The sequence below is a fragment of the Phragmites australis genome, chromosome 1 (genome assembly GCF_958298935.1).
Source record: "Phragmites australis chromosome 1, lpPhrAust1.1, whole genome shotgun sequence".
NCBI lineage: Eukaryota > Viridiplantae > Streptophyta > Magnoliopsida > Poales > Poaceae > Phragmites > Phragmites australis.
Genome location: NC_084921.1, coordinates 30,189,603 through 30,210,606, shown reverse-complemented (window position 1 = coordinate 30,210,606; position 21,004 = coordinate 30,189,603). Strand labels below are relative to the sequence as shown.

Sequence of the window (21,004 nt, the reverse complement as noted above, 5' to 3'; positions counted from 1 at the left end):
GAACTACATTACTACTAGCAGATGGTGTTCTTTTTTTGGTCAAGTTGGTGATGCGCATTGTTACATTTCGTTGTCTTGATGGGTGGTGCCCAATCCATTAAGCTAATCGCAGTTTAAATTGAATCATCCCGAGACCGCACCAGACACGGGGATCAGTCGTGCTTGACAGCTAGGTAGCACTGCTCATGCAGCGCAACAGCCTAGGAGCAGGTATCAGCAAGCAAAAAACATTATCCACAACCAGCGACTTCAATTTCGTTTTATTTTTTTTTCACCAACGAAAAAGCCAAAATTCGTGAAATTTTGTTAAAATTTCGATTATTTTTCATCCTCTACTCTGTGAATCCACGTGTCAGTAAAAAAATTCTAAAATTAGATATTTCATTCCGCTCCGAAATTCCTAAAATTTCACTAAAATTTCGACGAAATTTTAATCCCTACCCACAACACCTTCCAATCGTCCATACAAGTACTTGTACATGTACAAGAATTCCCAAGGAGATGACAAGCTAAAACGTACAAACAAAAGTAGTGGATTTCTTTTTTAAAAGAATAAACAAAGAAAAGGTAAAGCTCAATTACTTTCTCATGATATATTACAAACTCCAAAGTGCAGACACACATGAAATTCACATCACCTCACCTAAGAGAGCTTTTTGGCCATTTTAAAATAAGCACAGAAAAACTCCCTCTTCAATGACACCCTCTCACACAAATCTCATTGTCAATCCCCTAACTACCCAAAATTAGTGAAAAAGGGTCCTTCAGAAACACTGTAAACAAACCAGGAATAGCAAGCAGAAAAAATATATTTTGTTGTATCTTTTTTTCTTTTCATTTTTTGAGAGCCATTTTTTTGTTCATTTTTTTCTTTGATTTTTTTCCCTTCAACGTCAGTGTCGTTAGAAGCCGACGGCGATAGCATTGGTCGCCGGCGTCTCCGGCAAGGAGATGTCATCGTCGTCGTCGCCGAAGAGCGACCCGATGACCATGAACTCCCCCTCCTCCTCAACCTCGATGGTGGCCTCCTCTTGGATCTGCCTCTGCCACTTCTCCCGGTACGAGTTGAGCTTCTCCAGCTTCAGCCCCTCACGGAAGCTCTCGATGAACCTGTCCGCCTTCGCGTTCACGTCGGGGCTCGCGCAGTATGCCGGCGCCGGAGATGCCGTGACAGAAGGGGCCTCCTTCTCCCCTTTCGACGCCAGCGGCGGCGGCGGAGGAGGAGGCGGAGGCAGCGGCGGCGACGGCGGCGGGAGTGGGTAGTGGGTGTAGTAGACGGCGCGTCTGGGGTACAATGGCTGGTCCTGAGTGTGCGTGTGCATGTGCGTGGGCGCGTGGGCGCGCGGCCTGGACGGAGGTGGCGGTGGTGCTGGAGGAGCGGGGTGCGACGGAGGCGGTTTCTTGGATCGGCGAGTGGGTGGAGGCAGGGGTGGCGGGTGCGGCGGAGCGACGGAGTGGATGCGGCGGCTCTTGCTGCCGCCCTTCTTGAAGAGGTTCGAGAAGATGGAGGACGGCGGGGGCGGGGGAGGCGGCGGTGGCGGAGGCGGGCGGTTGGTGATGCACGCAGTGGCGTCAGGGCTCGCCGACGCGTCGGACGACGGCTGCGAGTAGTGGTCGTCGGAATGGTGGTGGTAATGGGGCCTCCTCTTGGTTTTCATGCTTATGCTCTTGCGTTTCTTCTGGTAGAACAGTGCAATGGCGGAGGCCAGGTCCTTGGCGCCGCCCACGCTGCCGCTCCACTTCTTCTTGCCGCTGCGCGACACCGTGGACGGAGGCGGGGGAGGAGGCGGCGGCGGTGTTCCAGGGGGGAACATGACCGGAGATGGCCGCGGCAGCGGGTTCCTGACCTCTTCCACTACTATCTCTTGCTCCAGCTCCTCTGGTCTCGGCAGCTTCTCGACGCTGCGCCTGCGCAGCCGGGGAGGCGCTGGCGGAGGAGGCGCCTCCTGCTCCGGCCTCACGTCCACCGCCTCCGCGCTCCACCTCCTGCTCCTCGCCGGCGTCACCGCCGCCTCCCGCCGCTGCGGCCTCTCCTCCTCCACCTCGGCCATCTTGGGGAGCCTCTCTGCGCTCCTCCTCCGCCTCCGCGGCTCCTGAGGCGGCGAGCTCCGGCTCTCCACGAACGTGTCCACGGGGATCGTCTTCACCTCCGGCGTCCTCACGTGTGGGTCCACGTCCCAGTTCCGCTCCGGCCGCCGGGTTCGGTACAGCTCGGCGTCGTCGTAGAACCGCCACGCCAACTCCGGCGACGCGAGGCCCCACACGCCGTCGCTGCCGAGCCGCAGCTCTGGGTACGAGCTGCTGCTCTTCATCCGCCGGATCCCCGTGTGCACGTGGCTGCGGTGCTGGCTGGAGTAGCTGGAGAACGAGCCATAGCTCTCCCAGTCCCCCACGCTCGTCGACTCCGCCGCCGTCACGGCCTCAGCGGCCGGCACCGCCGCCGGAGACACCTGTCGGTCGTTCTTGGCCGCTGCCGCGCTGGGAGTCTCCCCGTCGCCGTCACCGGCACCGCCGCGGCGGCCAAGGAGCCCGCAGAGGATGGCGAAGAGCACGAGGCAGAGGTTGACGACGTCCCATCCGCTCTTGAAGTTGATCCCGCCGCGGCGGTATCCTCCGCCGCCGGCGCTTCCTCCTCCGCCCCAAGTAGTCCCGCCGCCACGCCGCATCGCGGAGGGCAGGAAAGGCAGCAGGAGCAGGGCGAAGAGGAGCACGAGGACCCAGACCTTGGCCCCGCCGGCGGCTGCAGTGTCGTCGGCGTCGGCGCTGGAGTAGGGGGTTGACGCCGTGGCACTGCTGGTACTGGGCGCCGCCGCGCCATCAGCTGCGGCAGAAACATTCCGGACCTGTCCGTCCATTGGAGCACCTCCCCGTCGTGGTCGCTCGCGTTCTTGGCAGCTCAGCTGGATGCAAATCCAAAAGGCAAAAGGGCAAAGCACCTCTCTCTCTCTCTCTCTCTCTCTCTCTCTCTCTCTCTCTCTCTCTCTCAAATCCGAGCTTTGGGTGAGAGAGGATGGTTTGCTTTGGGTGATTGCTTCTCTTCTCTTCTCTTGGTTATATTTTGTGGCACGAAATGACACGATGATTTGGTTGGAAGAAAGCGGAGGCGCGTACGATTGCTCGGATTATTATCAAGGGGCCTGGGGAATGATTAGGCAAGCCACTCTACACTAATCACTAATGCGGTGGACACTTGACTACCTGACCCTAATAAATTGCTCTCTTAACCTCCTCCTGCTGCTGATAATAGTCTACACTTTACGCGCTTTTGTGCACCAAAGCTTCGGTGCCAAGTAGTATCAGCTGCGGCCGCAATAATGCAGCGTGTAAGCAGATTTTCCTCTTCTTTTTCTTTTGTGAAACTGGCATTACCGGTGATCACCGATTAACATGGTAATTCCTTTCCGTGATTAACGTATTTGTCCGAGGCACGTGCTTCTGATGACTTCCCTGTGATCCGCGCAAGCAAGCATTGCGTGCCGAGTGTGCTGTTGCCATGACCTAACGAGCTGCTACGGCAACGTCTTGGGCAAATTTGATCTTTTGCCATCCTATTATTTGGTGGAGTGATAAATTTGTTATTAGATCTATTGTTATAGATTTAGAATGACTTATTTGTCATCTTTAACGAGAAATTATCATTCTGCTAGAGTGACAAAAAATTAAATATTCCACGTCTTCTGAGTGATTGTGCTGAGGAGAATCCTGAAACCAGCATCCACTCATGATGCATTGAGCTGAGCTGGTGCCGATCGAGCTACAGGGCAAAGGAAACCGTGTACATGTTTTCCTGAAGCAGAGGGGGTTGGTCTTGGGGTTACGTTCCATTGTTCCATTGCTTGTGACATAAGCGACTTGTGAGTCCAAAAAACACAACCATTCATCATCATTCGTCCAGCGCAGCCTTCTCGACCTCCCATGGTATACAGCCGAGCCGAGCGGAGCCGAGAGCAATACAAAATTTAGTGGAGCACAGGGGGCCCTCTTGGCTCATCATTCACCTTTTCCCTTCCCAATATCCGGCCCAGCGTCTCCGTATTATCAGCATCTCGTTCAAACGCTTCAGCAGAAATATATCTGGATATGATCGATGCACACAAACCGCATTATATTTTTTCTCCTGAAAACATTATATACGTCGTTCGCAAGAAAAGAAACGAAAAAACAACACTCTACACGTCGCCAAATTTCTCAAATGATCCAATGAAGATGTCCCAGAGAAGCCAAATTTACATTCTTGTTTTCTTTTGCGAATAAAATGTTATAGTACTAGTGCTCCAATATTCCTTCATTTATATTCTGATACTGATGGTAGTTTTAGGTCTTATCTTTAATCTAATCATCAAAATTGATAGCCCTAGCAATTGAACACCCTAATATGGAAGAGTGAGTACATACCCGAGCCCGATGATTCATGATGCCATGAAGTGTAGCCCCGTCGACGTAGAATCGCATTAGGGATCAGTACCGCTTGAGGGAGCATGGTGCAGAGCAGTTCGACGTAGTAGATCGTGTTGCTCTAGTAGTTGGCGTGAGGATGCTATCGTGGACGAAGCAGTGGCGGTGGTCTTCGTATCGATCTAGCACCCTAATGATTGGATTAGGGTTTAGGTATATCACGGTGGTGTTGGTCTCACGAAAGAAAACTTAACTTGTGAGAAGTTGAAGCCCCCCCATTTTATATGTGACGCTAATCGACCTGGGACTGCACTCATTGTTGGTTGACACCCCAATTGGCATGTTGGCGAGCCGTGCTCTCCCTTATCACGGTTTCGGTTAGGATATATAGGAGGCCGAGATCAACACTAACAGGTAGCAGCTAATAATAGTAATTAGCTTCAATTAATAACATGCGCCAAAGCAAGAACACATGTACCCTAGAAGGAGTAACGTTGGATTCCAGATCCAAAAGTCAGCTGAAGTCCACACAAAACGACAGCAGAAGCAGAAGCTGGCGATACCAGAAAAAAAGTGGTGATTTGGACACTAGCCACACTTGTAGAGTGAGAAAGGTATCGCTTCCAAAAGCAGGCGCCTTCCGTACCAAGCACTATACTCCTCGTCTACATGCTACGGTGATCCTAGCCCAGACTTGCATCGATAAACAACCAATCACAAATTAGAGAAAAGGACCACGAATACAGTGCAGGAATGTTTGATTAGACCCTCTCCAATCATACTACCTTTTATTTCATTTTCTTACTCATTTCTTTCCTCGTTTCCATTCCTTTTATTTCTCTCATCTTTAACAGCTTTTCTTCGAAGGGAATTACGAATGGAAATGAGAGAGAATCCCGTTATGAAGGGAATGACCCTGAAAATCCTTTTGTGACGGGAACCGTGAAGAGAAACCGTTGGAGCGCTGAAAGGAACGAAAATTCCTTCACGATGGGAATTTCGCCCGTGACGGGAATCCCTTGGGCGTAGTCTTAGAGAACAGGGTGTGATAGAACGATTCTATTCATATATTTGAGGATGTGATGATTTTATTTTTATATAAATATTTATTTGATGGTATGATGAAACAAGTTTATTTTAGTACTCTAGACTCACCATCATTGTCACATTTGAAGTGGGTTCGTCGTTTTTTTTTAAACGGTTCCTTCCCGAATCTTCGAAGAATATTTTCTAATTCTAAATTATTTCATCCTGTTACTGTCTATCTAAATAGCTTAAAAATATAATGAATCATTTCCGTCTTATCATGTCCATGAACGAAACACTACATAATACTAGTACTCATGGATTGGAATCAAAAAGGAAGAAAGAGCTATGTGTAGCCTCATGCCTAATCCATGAGAGATGAGACTACTAATCACCTGGCCAAAAAGGAGGGAGAAAGGATAAAGCAACGCCAATAGTTTAAGGGTAGGGTGCATGTACGTTGCTTGTAAAGGAATGCAAGCCATGCAGCTCCATTTCCGTCCTTCTCCCCACCTATGATTGTTCATCCCATCCATCACTTGATATTTTTGTTGGTTCATTTCTATCTGCCCATCTGTCCCGTGCTTATCTTTTAGTGTTTGGTTTTCTTATTTGTGTTCTTCTTTTTCTGGGGGTTTGGTTGATGGTGATGAGAGAGATGGAGAGATGTGCATGGGCGGTGGTGTGATTTGGGAGCCTGCAGGGGACCCTGGTCTTGAGGTCCATGCATGGGGAGACGATCGATGGCGCCAAGGCAACGACAGCTTAATTGACATGGACGCTGCAACTGCTACTGTGGGATCAGGACGTCGTGTTCTCCTAGCTAGGGTCTCGAGACCGTGTACAAGACAACGGGGCTGCGAGCTTGTCCTTGCAAGCGTACGGTGGTAACCACATTCCGCTTAATTATCAACTCATCGACCACCGTACCGTTCGTTGATTCAATGTGGAAATGGATCTCCAATAAACGATCAACACTCCCAATGGACAACCTTGAACTTTGCTCCAAATCATGAATTCGATATTGGGACGCTCCAAAAGCCGTCCTTAATTCGCTCCTAGTTGGACTTTGAACCGTCGCCGTTCAATCTACATGATGTTTGATACGCTACTTTTATTGCGTTTGATCCCATATACAGTACATAGTTTGCGTACTTCTTTTGAACTTATATATAGAGATAGACACCTCTCTAGTTACAAAATATTGTCGTTTTGGATTGTGTACGGTTAATATGTTTAAATTTTGTCCATCAATATCCTTTTGAACATTTCGATTGATCTTTTAAAAAGTATAGCTTGATTTGTTTGAAAAGTAGTTTTTATAATACCACAAGTTTTCTATATATTGCATACAAGTAATTAGTGATCAACATAAGATATTGGTGACCGTGTCTATTTTTTTTACCATAGAGGAAGTATGGTGTAAGGTAGTCTTTGGTTCATGGGATGGCATGAGACGAGATAGGTCTATTATGTTTTTGAGTTGTTTGGTGGAGAGCGGCGGAATATGATGGTCCAGAATTAAAGAATATTCTTCAAATATTTTAGATGAAACTATCAAAAAAATGTCAGGACACAACCGTTCTATTAGGGACGTGACACTAACGTTGAATCTGAGGTCCTAAAATAAGCTTATTCCATCATACACACCAAACAAGTATCTGGATCATCCTATCCTTAAATACATGGATAATATCATTCCATCTCACACCACTCTCTAACCAAACACTACCTAAGCCTCAAAGCGACGAACCCAATGAAGAGAGTGATGTGTGTTTCCCCTTTCAACCTATTTTTTCCCCAAAACCCAAGGATGTTATGGACTCTTCCCCTATTTGATAGGTTTTTTCAATTTTTTCCTAAAAAAGTTAGAAGCTATCTAAACGGCTGGCTTCTGGTTTCGGCTTCCGGTGACTTTTAGCTGGCTAAGGAACTGTAGCTGAAATGAACTAAAAGCTGATAAGCAGGTTCTGACTAATTTTTGTAGCTTTTAATTTACTGAGAAGCTAAAAATTTATTATAAAAATCAACCACCAAAATCTAACGGCTATAGTCACTTCTTCAGCTAACTAAAGCTCGGAAACAACATTCTATCCAAACTAGTCCTCTGGACCGTTGGTTGGCCGGCGCACACTTTCCAGGAGGCTTTCAGTGCAAATGATTGGCCCAGGGCCAGCATATCGATCAATACACAACACTTGACAGTTGACAGGTAATCTGCAGACATATATTCGACATCGTTGCGTAGAAACCTACGTACTCCTTATACATGTGCGGGTTTTTAGTTTCCTTTAAAGTCAAGCATGAATGCATAGCGTAGACGCTGCGTTTTTTTTTAGTTTCTTTTAAAGTCAATCATTCATGTATATTAAGTACTTCCTCTGTTTAAGAATATATGCCGTATTTTGTTTCTGGTTTGATCTTCAAAATATAATTTTTTTTCATAATTTTCTCATATAAGTATATCACTTATAGCCACAAAACAAATATAGTGTGAATGCACTTTAAATTACGAACTTAATGATAAAAATTTTATATACTAAATACATACTTATACTTTGACTAACTGTTAGTTAAAATATATAATTTTTATTTTTTAAATAAAATGTGAACGGAAAAGCGAGCGAGCTTGACCTTGAGCCGGGAGGCAGCCACGTTGCTCACGAAGAGCAGGAGCGGTGGAGTAGACTATTATTTTACGACGACGACGAGGATGAAGACTTGCGTTGCGGGTGGCGTCGCCTTGCTGAGGGAGCGTTCCGTTGCCGGTGAGCCCGCCTTGGTTGGTGGACACAGATCCTCTGCATTAATGATGATTAATGCAGAGGATTACTGTTTACACAGTAATATGAGTCTGCTGCTACAGTTCTCTGCATTAATTAATTACTGTTTACTGCAGATTACTGTAGAGGCGTTTGATTCTACTGTAGCGAGTCATCCAATCCATCCACCTCTAGATCAAGGACTGTGGAGTGCTCCTAATGCACTCTACTGTAGCTCTCTGCAGTTGCCACAGAGGATCCGTTTCCTTGGTTGGTTGTTGGCTGCCGCGTACGGAACGAAACCGCGACAGCCAGGCCCCTTACTTGCGCCGCGTCCCTCTCCTTTTTCTCCAGGGTCTCTCTCTCATATCATTAGACCAACTCCAGCGGAGTCCTTATCCGCTCCGTAAACGCCTGTAGCGCTCGACATTTCGCCCGAAGCCGGCCGCAACGCTCTCCAGCGGCTACCGTATCGCGTGGCACAGGGAAGCGGAGAGCGAAGGCCTGTCGGCAAATTTGCGGGGCGATGCGGGCGCCGCAACCCTGTGCGCGAGGGGAAGCGAGTCCAAGCCGTTGGTCCCGCGGAGACTCGGAAGTGGAGGTGGCGAGAGGGTGCGGCGGCGAGGCGGGGACGTCGGGGGGCCAGCGCAAGCGACGCGCCTCCGGTGAGGCGGAAGACGACGCGGATCCGGCGGGTTCCCCACCTTCGGTTAGCTCGGCCGCCGGCGCCCAAGGAACACGGAGGTCGACCCGAAGCCTGTGGTAAGTCCTCCGCTCCTCGATCCATGGATACGCGGCTAGGATGGGTGGTGGTGCAGGGGGTTGGCATCGCCACTGATGGGGATTGATCGATGTAGGTGGTGTAGGGAAGGTTCGGCCATTGTATGAAGCGATTTGCAGGGTGTTGGGTGCGATTGTGCCAGAGATTTTTGTTTTAATCACGGATCTGAGGGTGTGGCACACTAAGCATCCGGATCTGGCAGGCAATGATGCGTAGTTGCAGTGATTTGGGGAGCAAAATGGTCGGATTGTAGGTTAAGGAGCGAATGAGCTCAATTTGATTACGGCGTGATCTGAGTTGGAGTTCTCTTTCAGATTAGAAGGATTTAGGTTGAAATGGTGTGCTGTTCTGTGGCTGTGATAGGATATTTGTTCGTCTGAAGGATTAGAATTTACTTCACAGTGTGAAATGGTTTGGCAATCAGCTGGATTACTAAGGAATAGAGGGTAGTTGTCTGGTTAATCCGGCCCAATCCATTTCTTCGTAGCAGGTCCTGTACAGAAAGAATTGAAATACATGAACACCTTGTCTGGTAGTTGAAGTACTCCTACTATGCATAATTTCAGTAGACACCTGGTTTCATTTTTTGCTGTGCTTTGGCTTCGAAATGGGCTGTGATAGGATGTTTGTTCCTCTGAAGGATTAGAATTTGTAGGAAAGTGTGAAATGGTTTTGCTGTTCTGGGGGCTGTACACAGGGTACCTTTGAACCAAATGATCTTACTGTTAATGGAATGCTGGGATGTTGAGAACACAATAGGGCAGGGAACAACCTTGAATAGGCTACTGCAAATTTAGTCATGTGAAATGTAATAGTGATCATAGTGAGTTCAGAATTGCTTTATGTGCCACTGATGAAGAAACCTGCAAATGACAATTGTAGTTTGAGTGCAAGTGCTGACACTGATGTGGTTGGTATGTGTTTGTTTAGAGGTGAAGGTTTTGAAATCTGTATGGAGTAGTTACTGAAATGTAGGTTGAGTTATTATATGGATAATGTGACATTAGGGGTATGTTGTAGAATATTCATGTAAAATAAGGTGGAACATTAGTGATAATGAGACATATACTGGAGGGAAGTCATGTGTACTTATGTATTGTGCATGAAACTTCATTGAAGTGATAATTGAAGTTTGAGTGCAAGTGCTGGCACTGATGTGGTTGGTTTGTGATAGTTTTGAGGTGAAGGTTTTGAAATCTGTATGGAGTAGTTACTGAAATGTAGGTTGAGTTACTATATGGATAATGTGACATTAGGGGTATGTTGTAGAATCTTCATGTAAAATAAGGGGGAACATTAGTGATAATGGGACATATACTAGAGGGAAGTACTGTGTACTTATGTATTGTGCATGAAATTTCATTGAAGTGATTACTTTGAGGTCCAATTTAGTTTGTCGCTTTTGTGTTCCCGCTCCCTTGCTTGTAGATGGACTCCGCCGAGCTAGCCGATATTGTGTCGAAGATGCAAGCCCGTGTTCAGGTGGCGGCTGACGCTTTGCAGCAGGTGGTCAGTGATAACCTGAGTCCGGAGAACACCCCAGCTGCCGTCGACCTAAACATGGCACTTCTTCAGGTCGAGACCATTGCGGCAGACCTTGAACAACTTGGTTTTGAAGTGGAAGATGCTTTGAACCGAGTTGGTGAGGACGACAATGGGAGCGATGACGAGGCAGAGGAAGGTTCTGGATCGTTGCCCGTCCCCGATGATGACTTGGTTCCCGTTGATTGGAGCCCTGATGAGTTACTCTTTTCGGAGGATAGCATGCCCTACGAATCCGATCATTCTGGTAGCATGTAGTTGGTCAGGGTGCATACTTAGCTGTGTCGATTATGCCGTAATGTGTGTGTTGCACTTCTAAGCTGTTATGTATGTCATAATGCGTAAGACGTAACAATTTGTGCATGAACTGCTATGGCAGGTTTTTATGTGATGGTCGCGTACCTATGTTATTTTCCAAAGTTAATTTCAGAATCAGTATACTCATGTCCGTGGAAAGTTTGTCCATTTGCTTTTGTTGATGTGTTCAGGGAATCTATGGAGTACGCCGGTTTCCTTCGTGGCGACAGTGAGGAAATGAATTGGGCCGATGTTACGCCGCTAACCCAGGACAGCATATTTGGCAGCCAGATCCCTTCGGGAGATGTGCAGTGCGTGGAGGCTCCGGGAGATGTCGCACCTGGGGGTGGCCGTGGTTCTAGTTACAGGGTGGAGGAGGACCTACTACTGGTGGGAGCATGGTTGCAAGTGAGCATGGATCCTGTGGTCGGGACCAACCAAAGTTTGGGTGCTTTCTGGCAGCGGGTGGAGTCTTCCTACCATGAAAACAAAACATTCACCTCCACGCGCAATAGGAAGTCGCTGCAGGGGAGATGGACATTCATCAACGGTATGGTGCAGAAGTTCTGCGGCCACTATGCTAGGGCGCAGCGCAATAGGAGGAGTGGCACAACCGAGGCCGAGATGGTACGTCATTAGGTCACCAAAAATACTTGCATTTCAGCCTTGTTTACCTAGCACAGTACTGATTCATCCACTTTGTACAGCATCATTTTGATAGTACTTCTCCGTTCACTACACTAGCATCTTTTCTGACAATGCTCATATGCAATATCTGTTGCACTTCTATCCGCTGATGAACCATGTTTTTTGCATATTGGAGGTTGTGGAGGCATGCAAGATGTTTCAAGCCGCTGAGCATAAGGAGTTCACCATGCTGCCATGTTGGAGGGAGTTGAGGGATCATCCCAAGTGGCATGTAGAAACCTCCCGGAAAAGGCAGAAGACATCCGCCGCGGCAAGCCCCTCCTCCACTCCCAATGTAGCCTCGTCTGGCGGCTTGAACGGAGCAGAGGATGTTGATGCAACCACATCCAACGCTGGTGACCGTGCCAAACGTCCTCCTGGTCGCACTCGGTCCAAGGAAGCCCGAGGTACGTCGTCGTCCAGTTCGGCTTCTGCACCCATGACAGACCTGTTCGACCGCCAGTTGGCAATGAAAGACAAAATTGAAAAGGAAAGAGCAGAGAGGTTTGCTGAGTTGATGGATGTAGAGCGGCGAAGGCTACGGCTCGAGGAAGAAAGAATGAAAATGGAACTGGAGAAGGAGCAGCAGAGGTTAAGGCTCGAGGCGGAGCGTATGCAAATGGAAAAGCAGAAGGAGGAGAGGAACATAATGAGCATGGACCTGTCTCAAATGGACGAGGACCAGCTGGCCTACTACAAGAGCCTCAGGCAGAGCATCATTGCCGCTCGGCGCGTCACCGGAGGCCCATCTTCGTAATTGTGAACCTAATTGCGGGTTTGTATGACATGGCGACATCGTGGTCGAGTTTATCCTTGTGAAAGTATAACAGTTTTCGTTTACTGCCATAACAGTTTTCGTTGAGTGTGGTTGATTTGCTGTGAGCTTGTCCAGTGTATGTTAGGGCATGGTACTGGTATTGCAGTTGGTGATCTATGTGTTGCATTTTTTTTGGACTCCTGAACATGATGTTTGCGGTTTTTTGATAATGTACTAATTGCCTCATAGCTGAAGGGTTTGTGCTGGTGCCAGATAGCTGAAGGGTTTGCTGTGCTGCTACCCGATAGCTCATGTGTGTGCTGTGCTGCTGCCCGCATGCTGCTGGACAGCATGGTCCACATCCTTCTTTTGGCCGTGCGACAGTTTACTAAGGAAACGGGACAATTTATTGAACATAATACGTAATGCGCTTGATTACATATTACACATTATTGAACATAATACACACTACTCTACTCCGTGGAACTGCCACAGATGCTCGACAAGATCGTCACGCAGTTGGTGGTGCCCATGCCTGCTAGTTATCATCCCATACCGGTGTGCAAATGCTTCAAGTGTGGGTGTTAGGTTGCGTGATGCCTCAACAGGAACACCTGAACCGTCGTACACGTGTTCGACGTCCCCTTCGGGTCTCTCATCTTCGATTATCATGTTATGCATGATAATGCAGGCGGTCATGATATTGTGCAGTGTTTCCTCGTCCCATATCCTCGTAGCCCCCCTCACTATGGGGAACCTGGCTTGGAGGACCCCAAAGGCACGTTCCACATCCTTCCTTAATGCCGCCTGCTGAACGACGAAGTGCTGGCGCTTCCTCCCAACTGGACAAGGAATAGGCTTCACGAAGGTGGCCCATTCCGGATAGATACCATCTGCAAGGTAGTACCCCATGGTGTAGTCATGTCCGTTAATGGAATATTGGACCTGGGGGGCCACTCCAGTGGCAAGATTGTCGAGGAGATGGGAGCGGTGAAGAACGTTGATGTCGTTTAGCGAACCAGGCATGCCGAAGAAAGCATGCCAAATCCACAAGTCCTGTGACGCCACGGCCTCTAGGATAATTGTCGGTGAGTTCACGTGGCCCGAGAAGGAACCAGACCACGCTGTTGGACAGTTCTTCCACCTCCAATGCATACAATCTATGCTTCCGAGCATCCCGGGGAACCCTCTTCGCTCGTTCATAGTAATCAAGCGCGCCGTGTCCTCCTCATTAGGAGCACGGAGGTACTCGTCCCAGAATACCCCGACCACGGCTCGTACAAACCGTCTCATACTCTCAATTATAGTGGACTCCCCTAGGCGGAGGCACTCATCGAGAGAATCGGCGGGAGCATCGTACGCGAGCATACGAAACGCCGCAGTGACTTTCTGCAATGCCGACAGGCCGAGCTCGCCAGCAGCATTCCTCCTCTGTTGGAACCACGGGTCCTGGTCCGCAACTGCCTGTACAATCTTGAGGTATAGGTCCCGTTTCATCCTAAACCTGCAGGACCGACGAGCATAAGCCATTTCATCGTACAACTGCGATAAGATTGTACATTTTCGTAACATTACCTGCGACGGAAGATGTAATCTGGGTACACCGGGTGATCGGCGAAGTAGTCATTAAACAACCTATGATGCCCCTCCAGCCGGTTCCGCTCGATACGCCGTCGGCCTGGCAATGAACCACCCCACGGTCCCCGCTGTGATGCCTCCGCCTGGTGCAACTCACTCACAGTGGCTAGGAACAAATTATCTTCCTCATCGGAAGAGTCATTGCCAAAACACAACTCCCTCACAGTCTCCTTCCATGCTTCGCGACGATCCATTTTTTCATGGCTTGGGAATTATGAGTACCATAGCCTCATATATATAGGGATATCATGAGCCTTGTGACGGAAGCCAACCCCGTTCCTTCCCCTGGAAGCCAGTCCCCGTGAGGCTTCGGCGGCAAGCCTCTCGTCCTTCTTACACATGATGGTGCCCAGTTCCTTCCGCTCTAAGCCAGACCTGGTCAATAACCCGCAGAGGTGATTCGGCCCTTCTAATGTACACGGTACATTGCATGGCTCCCATATCATCCTTCGGTACGTTTCAAACCAAAATTTTCGAGTGCGTCCTTGCAGGTGCACAGACCATAAAAAATCACTCAAATATTTAATGCAACAATATCGTCCGCAAATAAAATTTCTAAGAAATTTTATTTCTTAGAAATATATTGTGTCCGTATTTTTCAATAGGCGCTGCAACGGGATCCTGCGAAAAACCTTTCCTCCTGCGTCGGTTATGGCGGTTGGGAAAAAATCAATTTAATATAAGGGAGAGAAGATAGTGGATGAGATTTAGAGTAGCTGCTGGAGATGGAGGGATTGAGAGATGCTGTAATAGTGATAGGGTATGCTGTAATAGTGTTTTTAAGGATGAAATTTTGAGGTAGCTGCTGTAGATGGCCTTAGGATAAAAACGGTATGGACAAATTCCGTCCCGTCCGAGAACCATTTCCTGTTTTCTCCGATCGTTTTTGTACTTGCTGACAAAAACGGAAATAGGACAGAAACGGAACAAGCTTCACGAAAACGGGAACAAAAACGGCTGAGATATTTTCCATCTGTTTTTTTCCAAATAAATCTGGAATATCTTGTTTTTCTAACATTTAGACCACCAACTCAGCGCCTCATCCCTACTAGTCTAAGTAGAAAAGCTTATTGCTCCTAACAGGCTGGGCTGCTTTGTCGTTGCCGATATAAGGATAGTTTATTAGGCTCTTGGTAAAAAGGTAGTAGAAGAAAACACTCCATCGTAGTTTCTTTTTTTTTCTATTTTTTAAAGTTTTTTCTCAGAAGTTATTTACTTTTCTTTGTCAAGTATTGATAAAAATGATATGTCATATGAATAAAAAAATCATATGACATTTTTTACTTTCATACAACTTGATGATTAGATTAGTTCATTATACTTATTAGTTTGGTTTATTTGAAAATCATGTTAAACTTATACATGTTAACATGTTTTAATAGTTTTTTTGTCGGTGTTTCTATTTTATATTTTCGAATCCCAACCGATATCAGTATTTTTCCGATCGTATTAGTTCGTTTTTGACTCTCTGATTATGTCCGGACCGTTTTCACTCGTGTCTATCCTGTTTCTATTTCTGTCCGATTGATAAAATGTAAAAGTAAAAATAATTAGAAGATTTTTGTAACCGATCCGTTTTTATCCCTACCTATCATACATGCGCGTGTACATGGCTGACATGCATCATGCAGGAACTCTACCTGCGTACGAGCACGTTTTTCATTGCTTGGCAGCTCACGTACGTCAAGAATGCATGGTTTCCGGAGGAACAAGGACCTCAGCTGGACTCCTTTTGGTCCGAAAATTACTGTGCCGGCCTGGCCTGATCGGGTCAAAGTTTAGAGTTCTTTTTTATATTTTTTCATAAAAAATATAAAAAAAATAAAATCTCCATAAAAAAATTACAAAATAGACGCCTGCAGCCTTCTCAAATGACGGTTATACCTCTTTACCGCCCTTGAGAGGGTGGGAACAGCCTTCCCGTGCGCGTTACATCTTACCGCCCTTGAGAGGACGGTTAGGGCCCTTACCGCCCTCTCAGGAGCGGTAAGGAGGCTGCCCGCCCACTCCCCACCTCCTCCCTTCTCTATAAAAGGCTGAAAATTGAGAAGAAATCATCATTTTAATCCGAAAAAAGAGAAAGCTCTGAAGAGGGAGGAGAGGAGAAGAGAGGAGAGGAGAGGAAGAGAGCGCGGCGAATCCCTACTGTATTTGATCCGCGGATTTGAAGAGCACTTTCCGGTAATTTCTTGTATACTTTTTTATTGTTGTTAATAAGTATAGTAGCACTGTATGACATATAGTTTAGACATGTATGACCTAGGGTTTAGAAAATACTGTATTTAGTAGAATATTGTCAATATTAATTACGATATAGTAGGATAGCAATTAAATACAAAATATTATTTGTAGTGTGGTAGTTTTGAATATGTAGATTGTACAGAGTAATAATTGTAAGGTACCATTGTGTGATATAGGAATTAGCACTGTATGATCTAGGGTTTAGGGTTTAGAAAATGCTAGTATACTGTCAATATTAATTTCGATATGGTAGGATGGCTATTAAATGTAGATTGTATAGAGTAATAATTATAGGTTAGTTTGATTAGGGGTATTATTGAAGAACCTATTGTTAGGCATGAATCGGTGTTGGTATTTTTTTTCCAATACTCAGAAATATAGTTCGTCAGTCTTAACATTGGTTATATTTGCGGATGTTTTCAGGGATGACAGATAAATTAATTTTTTCAGATATATTATGGTGAGGATGAAATTATGTATGGTCCTAACGGTGTAGATCTGTCTGGATTTCGTAATGTCATTAAGGGTCTTAGTAAAGCTAATGAGATGACCATTGCGGGTGTGTGCAAGTGGCCGATGCGGTTTTTTCAACTGGATCCGCAGCAACATAATCTTAAGCTGAAAGCTGTCATCAGCTGTGGTAGTTAGGGATACTTTGGCGAGCTTGTTCCGATCGAAGCCACATCAACTTAGAGGCAGTATATAGATATATCTTGTGAACATGATCTGCATCTGATTTTGTTAGCTAAGGCGTATCAGAAAGATCAAACAGAGGTAAACTTTGCAGAAGCAGTAGCAGGACCAAGTGAGGCAGTGGAAGATGAATCAGACCTGGTAAATGTCAGGACCAGGGCAGATGTTGGGGATATTTCTGAGATGCAACCGATGGGTGTAGCCGATGAGGGGGAGCATATCCCTAGTATAATTGAAGAGGTGGAGTTGGAGGATCAAGAGCTGGAGGAAGCCGTTGCCGATGGGGATTCATCTAACGAGGAGGGTAATGCTCCAGTGCCTGCAGAGTGGAGGGATCATGAATTTTCAAAACTGGTAGTTAGTGAGGCTGATCGGACACCATGGCAGTATCATGAGAATGAGGTGTCTCAGGTTGCTATGTACCCTATAAAGGAGGCTGTTATTGATGCAGTTAAATTCTGATTGCTGTCTCTTCGGACGCAGTTCAAGGTTGTTAAATCCAGTAAAAGGGAGTATGATGTGAAGTGTTTGGTGACTCAATGTCCTTGGCGGGTGCACGTATTCAGAGGGAAATGGGTAGACTATTGGCAGTGCTCAATAGTCAGGGAACATAATTATCACATTGAGGAAATAGAGTTCGTCCACCGGCTATCATCTGCTTTTATTGCTAATGTTATGTATGGGGAGATTATGAACAGCCTAAGGTATGAGCCACGATCAATAATCCGTGCTATTGAACAAATGTTCCAGTATACAATAAACTATGTAAAGGTATGGAGGACGAAACAGAAGGCTATTGAGATAAGGTTCGGAATATATGAAGATTCATATCACAATCTACCTCGTCAATTAGCCACAATATGTGGAAGGAACCCAGGCAGTTACTATGATATCAAGCATTACCCCTCCACTGATGCGGAGTACAGTGGGAAACGAGTATTGCAGCGTGCTTTCTTTGAATTCGTTGCAACCATTAAAACATTTCGGTATTTTCGACCCATCATTTGCCTGGATGGGACATTCCTAACTGGGAAGTACAAAGGACATATATTGTCTGCAATTGGGGTCGACGGTAACAACCAAGTCCTGCCACTAGGGTTTGCCTTCGTGGAGAGTGAGAACGGGGACAACTGGTATTGGTTCTTTGAGCGGGTGAAACATGATATTGTTCTTGATCGGCCAGATGTGTGTCTGATTTATGATAGACATGCAGGGTTGTTGCAGGCTTTGCTGGATATGCAGCATGGGAGTGTTCGGCGGGGTGTTGCAGTATAGTGGCCCGACCTGGAGAGCAGGTGGTGCATGCGCCATATGGGTGTGAACTTCTATATACATTTCAAAAACAAAGAGTTGATGAAGATTTTCAAAAAATTGTGCAGTCAAAACCAGCAACGGAAGTTCAATGCCCTATGGGCAAGACTGGACGAACTAACTCTGAAACAGACAGCAGAGGTTGCACCCACTGGTGATGAACCGATAGCTCTTGGACCTTGGACCTCTCATAACAGATACTCCTCAGATAGTAAGGAGGTCAGGGTCAGCTATTAGGAGCTTTTCACAGTGGATACGTAATGAACCAAATGAAAAATAGGCTTTGCTGTACTCCTCAGATAGTAAGGAGGTCAGGGTCAGCTATTAGGAGCTTTTCACAGTGGATACGTAATGAACCAAATGAAAAATAGACAGTGGTGGGGCAAGGTATGGAGTAATGACAACAAATCTTGCTGAGGTTTATAACTGGGTCATGCGAGTAATGAGGTCCCTCCCACTCGTTGGAATTGTAGAAGGCATTTTGCATGGGACTTGTAAATACTTTATTGATCGGTACGCATATGCTAAAAATGTAATGGAGGATAATCGTATGCTTTATGGACGGATGCTATGTGGGTATATGGAGAAGGTCACAAAGAAGGCATGCATGCATCGCGCTAATCAAGAGGGGACTGCGGAGCACATGTTTAGTGTCCTGTGCCAGGATAAGGGTCGTAGGGGTGGAAAACGTGAGCGGCATGTGCAAGAGTGCGTGCTTAGGAGTGGGATATGCATTTGTACTTGCCATAAGCCAGAATTACTTCACAAACTTTGTACACACGTCATAGATGCGTGTGTGGAGCACAATATGCTTTCCAGGCAATATGTTTCAAAGTATTTCAGAAAGGATCAGATACTGAACACCTGGCATCATGAGCTGTATGGTTACAATATTGTTGACACTATTACAAGTAATCCAGGCCCTTCGCGAATCTATGTGCCTGATTTGGAAAAGATGAAGAACGCACCGGACCGTCGACAAACTCGCCGGATTCGCAAAGATATGGATGAATCCGAGGCGGGTCCTAGGGTCAAGCGATGCAGCCAGTGCAATGAAACAGGTCACATGTATAACTATTGTCCTAAAAATGCACCTGTTATGTCGGTGAGTATTGCGGCGCGTTCTAGTGTGATTGTATTTAGCATACCTTGCTGTTTTATTTATACTTGGCTGTCTAGCATTTTAACCTTTCATTTGTAAGTACATGCCGCAATATATTCATGTTGCATATAGTTGTAAAGTGAATTTCCATTCAATATATATTGTTCTTGTCTACATGTTGCAATATATTAATGTACATGTCGTTTAAATGCAGATATGGTGGACCATGCGACCCCCGAGCTTCTCGACCCTGCAGTGGACAAGAGGCACTGTAGTTTCTTGTCCGCCATGCAACAGACGAAGTTAGGGGTATTCCAATCACGTGGCCCTGGAGAGCTACTTACGGTCAACGATCGGTGGAAGCACAGGTAAGTCGATACTTTCATACGCATGTGCCGATTCATTTATGTATTGCATCCCCCAGTTTATTTATATTCGCAATGGTGCAGGTTGGAAGTAGCGGGACTCCTACCGCTTTGTCGTTCGGTTGAGGTCGAGGCAGCGGCGCGTCGTTTCTATTTTGCCCGCTCGCTGATAGCAGCACTGGTCGATCGATGGAGGCCGGAGACACATACTTTCCACCCCCCCTGCGGCGAGATGACCCCGACCTTGTAGGACGTAGCCTACCTCTTAGGCTTACCTTGCGCGGGAGCTGCGATTGAGGTCATCGACATGGATGCTGACTGGATCAACATCATGCATCAGCTCTTTGGCCCGGTTGAGCGGACAGACGACGCACCCCCTTACGTGCCTAAGTTCTTGTCCGATCCTCTAGGGCCAACGAAGAAGTGGATCCTACAGTTCCAGGTACCGTACAATGCAACCTCTCATTTACTATTCGAGTATCTAGTTATGTTCCTTATTATCACTTGTCATACTTGCAGCCGGCGTACATGCACCCGCAGGCCAACGTGTACTCCATGTCCAGGCATTTGGAGGCCTATCTGCTTTGGCTGTTTGGCTAGGTTATGTTCACCAGCGGTCAAGGCCACCTGGTTGCGAGGACCCTTATGCCATACGCTAGATTGATAGCGGATGCTATTGGTGAGGAGGTATCGCAGTTCAGTTGGGTATCTGCTGTCCTTACTGCGATGTATCGGGCGCTGTGTGACGCGTGCACGATGAAGGAGTCACTTGCCACTTTTGCTGGGTGCCCACTTCTTCTGCAGCTGTGGTCCTACGAGCAGTTCACCATAGGTCAGCCAGTGGTGGACCACTCCCCGTACCCTGAGGAATGGTACGGCAAGCCTGAGGAGGACGTGTCTACCATGGCCTCACTTTGGTGTCGATGTCGGGTACATACTTTTATTAATACTTTAATTGGCACATGTTATTATTATGGATGGAGATCATGTTTGTCACATGTATTTCTAATGAATTCTAACGATGTTTGTCACACAGCCACACTGGGCACATGAGCAGCCTCGCAGCGCTTATGAGCATTTTCGATCGCAGTTTGACCTGCTTCGTCTGGATGATGTGGTATGACAGCCATACAGCTTCTTGGCCGTCCAAGGCCGTGCGGGTTTGGGTCTGTCTCCGTTGTGTACCCAAGACGAGGTGATGAGGACATCACTCTTTCGGATATACACACACCGAGTATTCCTCCAACAATAGGTCCATTGACACGAGCTCGTGCACGTCAACTAAATCATGAGGTGAGCTCGTTCCTTAGTGTTCCTTTATATTTTGATGAGGATGGGATGCTACTGAATAATTGTGATATATTGTTACTTAGGAACACGGGAGAAGAACAGCAAGGGCGCCCAAGC

General features: G+C 46.8%; 3 protein-coding genes across 3 annotated transcripts; 1 reads left to right on the top strand and 2 right to left on the bottom strand.

Annotated features, from left to right (window-relative positions):
- Nucleotides 1-464: 464 nt before the first annotated feature.
- Nucleotides 465-3,257, bottom strand: LOC133914841 (pollen-specific leucine-rich repeat extensin-like protein 1). Its single transcript, XM_062357838.1, has one exon. The coding sequence runs from the start codon at nucleotides 2,853-2,855 to the stop codon at nucleotides 903-905; it is 1,953 nt and encodes a 650-aa protein (XP_062213822.1). The 5' UTR covers nucleotides 2,856-3,257; the 3' UTR covers nucleotides 465-902.
- A 5,397-nt stretch (nucleotides 3,258-8,654) lies between these two features.
- On the top strand, nucleotides 8,655-12,393 carry LOC133914834 (glutathione S-transferase T3-like). Its single transcript, XM_062357833.1, has 3 exons — nucleotides 8,655-8,945; nucleotides 10,995-11,430; nucleotides 11,627-12,393. The coding sequence occupies exons 1-3, from the start codon at nucleotides 8,710-8,712 to the stop codon at nucleotides 12,245-12,247; spliced, it is 1,293 nt and encodes a 430-aa protein (XP_062213817.1). The 5' UTR covers nucleotides 8,655-8,709; the 3' UTR covers nucleotides 12,248-12,393.
- A 322-nt stretch (nucleotides 12,394-12,715) lies between these two features.
- Nucleotides 12,716-14,079, bottom strand: LOC133883994 (uncharacterized). The gene is made up of 2 exons (XM_062323406.1): nucleotides 13,823-14,079; nucleotides 12,716-13,751 (listed from the first exon to the last, which is right to left on the bottom strand). The coding sequence occupies exons 1-2, from the start codon at nucleotides 14,077-14,079 to the stop codon at nucleotides 12,716-12,718; spliced, it is 1,293 nt and encodes a 430-aa protein (XP_062179390.1).
- Nucleotides 14,080-21,004: the final 6,925 nt, after the last annotated feature.

Coding starts and splice junctions, on each gene's coding strand:
- LOC133914841 (XM_062357838.1), bottom strand. CDS start 2,855: ATGGACGGACAGGTCCGGAATGTTTCTGCCGCAGCTGATGGCGCGGCG.
- LOC133914834 (XM_062357833.1), top strand. CDS start 8,710: ATGCGGGCGCCGCAACCCTGTGCGCGAGGGGAAGCGAGTCCAAGCCGT. Junction 8,946..10,994: donor AGGTCGACCCGAAGCCTGTG/GTAAGTCCTCCG, acceptor TGATGTGTTCAG/GGAATCTATGGAGTACGCCG. Junction 11,431..11,626: donor GCACAACCGAGGCCGAGATG/GTACGTCATTAG, acceptor TGCATATTGGAG/GTTGTGGAGGCATGCAAGAT.
- LOC133883994 (XM_062323406.1), bottom strand. CDS start 14,079: ATGGATCGTCGCGAAGCATGGAAGGAGACTGTGAGGGAGTTGTGTTTT. Junction 13,752..13,822: donor GATTACATCTTCCGTCGCAG/GTAATGTTACGA, acceptor TCGGTCCTGCAG/GTTTAGGATGAAACGGGACC.